A 6628-nucleotide genomic window follows, 5' to 3' on the forward strand; every position below is an offset into this window, starting at 1 on the left:
ATAAAAGACTTGAACGAATGGAGAGGTATACTGTGTTCCTGATGAAAGACTCAACAATGTAAAAATGATCATCTTAAATTCAACCCAGTCATCTTAAAAATCCCTATGCACATTTCATCTGGAAGAATAACTGTGTGCAAAGAGCCAGGACAATTTTAAAAGAAGGAAAAAGTGAAATTGTAAGATGGAATAAGGGTAGGGAGTTCACAGGGAGTGTGTCATGCTTGATCAACAATTAAAACAGTGTACACTTGGAACCAAATTAGAATTAACATTTCATAGCAAGTGGATTATTTAATAAATAGTCTTGGGACAACTGACTAACATTTGGGGGGGAAATTTGGAGCTCAACCTCACGCTTTATACTGAAATAGACTCCAGATGAGTTTGAGTGTTAAAAAGAAAGAAAAAAAGCCAGAAAAAATACAGGAAAATATTATATAGCTTTAAGGAGGGAACTAGTTTGAAAGCATGATACACAAGTCAGAAATCATATTTGAAAAGGATAGATGTGGCCGGGTGTGGTGGCTCATGCCTATAATCCCAGCACTTTGGGAGGCCGAGGCAGGCGGATCACGAGGTCAGGAGATGGAGACCATCCTGGCTAACACGGTGAAACCCTGCCTCTACTAAAAAAATACAAAAAATTAGCTGAGCGTGGTGGCAGACGCCTGTAGTCCCAGCTACTCGGGAGGCGACAGAGCGAGACTCTCTCTCAAAAAATAAAAAATAAAAGGATAGATGTAACTACATTAAAAACTCAGTGTTCTTGTACTTCAAAAAACACAGTAGGCTGGCTGTGTATCTCACACCTGTAATCCCAGCAGTTTGAGAGGCTGAGGTGGGTGGATTGCTTGAGCCCAGGAGTTCGAGACCAGCCTAGACAACATGGCATGACTCTGTCTCCACAACAGTTAGCTAGGTGTGGTGGCACACAACTGTAGTCCCAGCTATGGAGGAGTGGGGGAAGGGGGGATGAGGTGGTAGGATTGCTTGAGCCCAGGAGGTCGAGGCTGCAGTGAGCTAAGATCTTGCCACTGCCCTCCAGCCTGGGTGACATGGCAAGATCCTATCTAAAAATGTAATAATAATTGTTCTACTTTATGAGCAGAGACTATTAATAAGCAATTCAGCAAAGGAAGAAATTAAAATTACCAACTAAGCTTTGTAAAAGGTTTATTCTTTGTAGTAATAAAAAAGTAACGGTAAATACGATACCATTTTCACCTACTGGAGTCACAAAAAAAAATGAAAATAATAATATTCAATGTTGGAGAGGACATGGGGAAAAGGATATTTCCCTAAAGAGTAGTGTTGGAAGAATGTAAATTGTAAAAATTTCTAGGAAAGGGGGATAATTTGACAATGAGCCATTAAAGCTTTAAAATTGTGTATACTTTGACCTAACAATTCCCTTTCTAGGGATATATGCAAAGGTAACTATTGGAAGTTTCCAAAGATGTAGCAATGTTCATAATAAATAAAAATTAAAAATTTAAAGTAGCCTAAATGTTTAACAATAAGGAATTGGCTAAAAAAACATTTTTGATTTAGTGAGACAATAGAAAGCTATGTAGTCACTGAAAGGATGTTGTATATATTTATTAGGAGAGGCAGATGTTTACGTGTGAATGAGAGTGAGAAAAGCAGATTACAGAACAATATATAAAATATCCCATTTTGTACAAAAAAGATATATATTATTATCACAGGAAAATCTTTGGGGAAATAAATACCAAAATGTTAATGTAGTGAGATTATTGGTATTTTTGTTTTGCTTATTTGTATTTTCTATTTTTTTAACCAATGAATAGGGACTAATTTTATAATAATTAACTTTAAAAATCACTTCTATTATAACAGCTGAGCAAATATTAATGTTGTGGACAAAAGAGGGCCTTGCCTTTGTTGTTCAGTTGTATATTATACTCTGCTTCAAGTGGCTGAAATTTCAAGATAAGGTCACAAAAGGAAAACATGCAATTCAGAGCCTTATGTTCTATAGAGATAGACTCCTGGATCTTTGAAATACTCTCTTACCACCACCCAATTTCCAAGAAATTAAACCTCCTTGGGCAGTTTAAAAATTATTCAGGGTGACATAAGTGAAAGGGGTTGTCACATCTACTCTTCAGATGAAACATTTTTAAACTTTCAACCAGGCTTTCATTTGAAATACATTTTGATATGGTTTGTCTTTTTTTTTTTTTTTTTTTGAGACAGGGTGTGTCTCTTACCCAGGCTGGAGTGCAGTGGCACAATCATAGCTCACTACAGCCTCAAATGCTAGGACTCCAGCAATCCTCCCACCTCAGCCTACTGAGTAACTGGGACTACAGGTGTGCACCACCACACTTGGCTAATGTTTAATTTTTGTAAAGATGGTGTCTCACTGTATTGCCCTGGCTGGTCTCAAACTCCTGGACTCAAGCAATCCTCCTGCCTCAGCCTCCCAAAGAGCTGGGATGACAGGTGTGAGCCACCACACCCACCCTGGTTTGTCCTTTTGTTCACTTCTCTGCCTCAGATAAAATTCTGTCCTCCCCCTCCTTTCCCATTGTTCTTCCCTCCTTATGATAGCTTCTGCCTCTGTCTTCACAACATGAACCAACACCACACACAAACATATACACAATGTCTCCTGCCCTTTCATGGATAGATCCATCATTATCTACCTACTTATCTATCTATTTATCTATCTGTCTTTCTGTCTGTCTATCTATCTATCTATGTGTGTCTCAGTTGCTCCGAAGTCCTTTTAGAAACACATGGAGTTTCACTGAGTAGGAGAGCACTGAAGTAGGAGTCAGAAGAATATCACCTATTGCAGACTATCCATACTTATGAGCGAGGGAGATACCAGGTCTGTTGATCATTATCATTCAAGCGCTCCCTTGGAAGCAGAGGTCACTTCAAATAGAGACCTGCTAGGATGTGAGTGAAGGGAGTACAGAACTAAAAAGAGAAATGCGAGGAAGGGAAGTGCCACCTGTTTTCCAGGAGAGTTGGTGGAGCTGTGAGCCCACCAGGAAAAAGCTGTGGAGCCAGACACTTGGCAAAGACAGCCAAGTTAGAAGCAAAAGACCAAATCAGCCAACAGTGCGGTCATGTTCAAATACCATGTTGATCATTTATGTCTGCTCACACCCCAGGATGCCCAATATTTGAATTCTAAATGACACTGAGAAGGCCCCTCCAGCTCCTTCGTAGGTATGAACAAAACGAGCTATTGAAGACATGCCAGGACCACAAACTCTTGAGAGAAAACGGCATGTGGAAAATTAGTTTTAGAAAAAGGCAATTTGGCATGTATTCATAGAGAATGGGATTAGATTGATTAAACGGGGAACCCCCAACTCCATCTGGTTCTCTGCATCAGCACTGGGGAGGGCTATGAGGGGCAAGAGCTAGGGATTATTTTTTGGCTCTCATTAATTTCTTCCTCAGGAATCAAATGTAAAATTCAGACTGACCTTCGTTTCAGAAATTGTAAGCTGGACACCATTGGCTTCCTGATGGTTTGTGATCTCTTCAGTCACCTCCACAATGGAGTGACCAGCTCTCTTTAGCTTCTTAGAAATATATTACTGTTGACCCGGCACAGTGGCTCACACCTGTAATCCCAGCACTTTGGGAGGCCAAGGTGGGTAGATCACGAGGTCAGGAGATTGAGACCCTCCTGGCTACCACGGTGAAACCCCATCTCTACTAAAAAAAAAAAAAAAAAAAAAAAAACTAAAAAAAAAATGCAAAAAATTAGCTGGACGTGGTGGCAGGCCCCTGTAGTCCCAGCTACTCGGGAGGCTGAGGCAGGAGAATGACGTGAACCCGGGAGATGGAGCTTGCAGTGAGCCTGGATCGTGCCACTGCTCTCCAGCCTGGGCAACGGAGTGAGACTCCATCTCAAAAAAAAAAAAAAAGAAAAGAAAAAGAAATATATTACTGGTTTTTTGTGTGTCTGTGTGTGTCTGTGTGTGTTTTTTTTACAGTGATAATGAATCCTAAACCTGAATGGCACTCATGTTTTCCAAGAGAAGCAACCCCTGAGGGAGTCCGCTGAGCCTGCCAACTGAGGATGAAGAGGATACAAATTTAATTAATTTCAAATCAACATAGACACAAGAACCTTTTGCTGTTTCTTCCAACGCCCACTCTTCCTAATGATGGCATCACTTGCACTTGGAAGAATGTGCAATTGAGAAGTACTAGGAAAAGGCCTGGCTGCCATCCATCGCTGCCTCTGAGGGTGGAGAAGGAGGCGGGTGATGTGCTCACTTCTGATCAATGCGCGTTGCCTCCTCTCAGCCAGCTTCTAGCTCACTGCACTCACTCTGCTCATGCTAAATGTTCGTCACCTTTCTGCTTCATTCCTTAGGGCCTAAATCAGGAAGCCGTTTTATCAATGGTTTCCTTTTGGGCCACTAACCAGCTTTGGATAATTTCCTCTGATTATTCAAGTCCTCGGACAGGTAAACTACATTCAGCAGAACTTTTCTCAAGGAGTGTTATGTCATGGAAAAGACACCAAACACAGCAAGTGTTTTAATGAAAACACCATCCCAGGGGGTCAGTGTGCTCTGCCTGCCAAGAAGACACAGTGAGAGGGTCCACAGTCCTGATGAGATGGCGTTTGGTAACTTGTAGACCCTGACATGGCCAGGTCTGGTCACCCTTAAGAACTTCTCAGAGAAACTAGGAATCTTCGGTGAAAGAACTTATGTACTCCTCAGCTGAAATTCCCTTGCTTGTCAGCATTTCTGCAAAGCTCACACTTGTTTCACCATCCCTCCCTTGGATGTGACATGTGGGTAGGAAGTATGTGCAGGTAGGAGTCATCTGTCAGCCTATGTTTCAGAGATCCTGAAGGTGGTTTGAAACAAACAGAAGAGAAGCAGGAAATATCTGTGCCCGTGGCAGGTATCACTCATCATGCTTAGCATTCTCTCCTGCCAAGCTGGGATAAGCCTCATGTCCTAACACAGCACCCCAGGAGGTCTCTGTCAATCCATCAGAGATGACATTCTATGTGGGATTTTTGACATCCTTGTGCTAAAAGCAATGGCACAAAATGGAAAAGGGCCCACTGACCACACCTACTCCAATAAAACCGATCTCCATTTATTCCTTAATTTTCTAAATCTGACCCCTTTAAATCAATCTAGCAAATTGAGAGTCCTCAGCTCTCCTTGGATACCTGATATTTTATTTCAAGAAAGACAAAGAAGGAAAATTTTATTCATTTTGCTACCCACATATGAACCAAGGGGAGATGGGACTACCCAAACATTTGCTGCCCAGTTTTGTGTCTTGTGCTTGAAAGTCTGCCCTAATGCATAACAAAAAGTACTTGTCTCCTACCTTTTGGGATCCCTTTAACAAGTATTTGCCTTCTGAACTACGTGGATAATTTCAAAGGCAGAGTTCCAGACCAGAAAGGTCTTTCCATACAATGAAAGCTATAACTAGCTGGTTGTGTTTAACCACTGTTATCACGCTATCCTGGGACTGCATAGAGCTTTGACAAAAGACAGACTTCATGGTACATAACTTCAACAGATTTGTCTGTCATATTCTCACCAGCACATCTGAATGAGGCTTTGTGTTTTCCTTGCTCTCTTGCATGTTCCTTTTCAACTCATGGCCCACAGTGACTCTCAGATATTTATGCCAAAATTGCATACAATTGTTTTCTGAATCATAACTTGTCTATTTTTCTGCCTATGTGTGCTGCTTCCAGTTTGTTTCTCATCAACATTTTGACTCTCAGAAGAGCCTCCATTTGCCTCTTTCTCTCTTTAGGTATCTAAGATCTTTGAACACTTGGGCCTTTACATTTGATCCAACCCTATCAAATAATGAACTTTTAGAAGTTCAGAGAAGTATCTGGGGTCCTGGAATCTCATGTTGATGAAGTCATATTTTATAATACGATAAAAATATTATCATTCAGTATGTTACATAATTCCAATTCTAGAAGAAGCAAATTTCAGTGACTTGTCATTGAGTTTTTATTTGGTAAAGCTATACTTGTACAGTGTACAAATCACTTTTTAAGAAGATGCTTTGTTCTATCAAGGTATATGAAGTTGGTATACGGCCACAACAGTCAAGCCTCAATTCTTGTACCTTGTGTCTTTTTAATTACTGTTTAATCAATAGATATCATATGTTTATGACAGTTTCAAGAATTGTTTTTAAACCCAAACTTAATTTTATGTTTCAGACTATTGTTAGAAAAACAAAACAGAACAAAAAAACAAAAAAATCCCTCACTAATTTGCCCTAATAGCCAATCAGAACAAAATCTGACTTTAGAATATTTAGCAGATATGTAAGTTTGATTGCATTTTTGTACATTTTAAGCAAACTAGGTTAACAACAACATAGCCTAGTCAAACTTCTCAGGAAACTTGTTTTAATAAACATGTAAAAATACTCATTCGTGACTCTTGACCCAGTGGTGTGACTCCTCCCTCTGGGAAGGGCTTTGTTACCCAATGCAAGACCACAGCCTGGATCCACCTTGATGTAGGTGGCTCCTGGATAACCACAGCAAACAGGTGTGCTAAAGATGAGTAAAACTGGTCTTGGGAAAATAATTTCATAGTTTTTTATTCCCAGTTATGCT

General features: G+C 40.3%; 1 protein-coding gene across 1 annotated transcript in view; it reads left to right on the forward strand.

Annotated features, from left to right (window-relative positions):
- TMEM154 (transmembrane protein 154) overlaps window positions 1-6436 on the forward strand; it is a 54523-nt gene extending 48087 nt beyond the window's left edge. Inside the window, exon 7 of the mRNA XM_011973225.1 lies at window positions 3990-6436. Coding sequence (XP_011828615.1) covers window positions 3990-4005 — 16 coding nt within the window. The 3' untranslated portion in view covers window positions 4006-6436. The remainder of the gene's footprint in view (window positions 1-3989) is intronic.
- The last annotated feature ends 192 nt before the right edge of the window (window positions 6437-6628 follow it).

The sequence above is a fragment of the Mandrillus leucophaeus genome, unplaced genomic scaffold (assembly GCF_000951045.1).
Source record: "Mandrillus leucophaeus isolate KB7577 unplaced genomic scaffold, Mleu.le_1.0 Scaffold136, whole genome shotgun sequence".
Taxonomy (NCBI): domain Eukaryota; kingdom Metazoa; phylum Chordata; class Mammalia; order Primates; family Cercopithecidae; genus Mandrillus; species Mandrillus leucophaeus.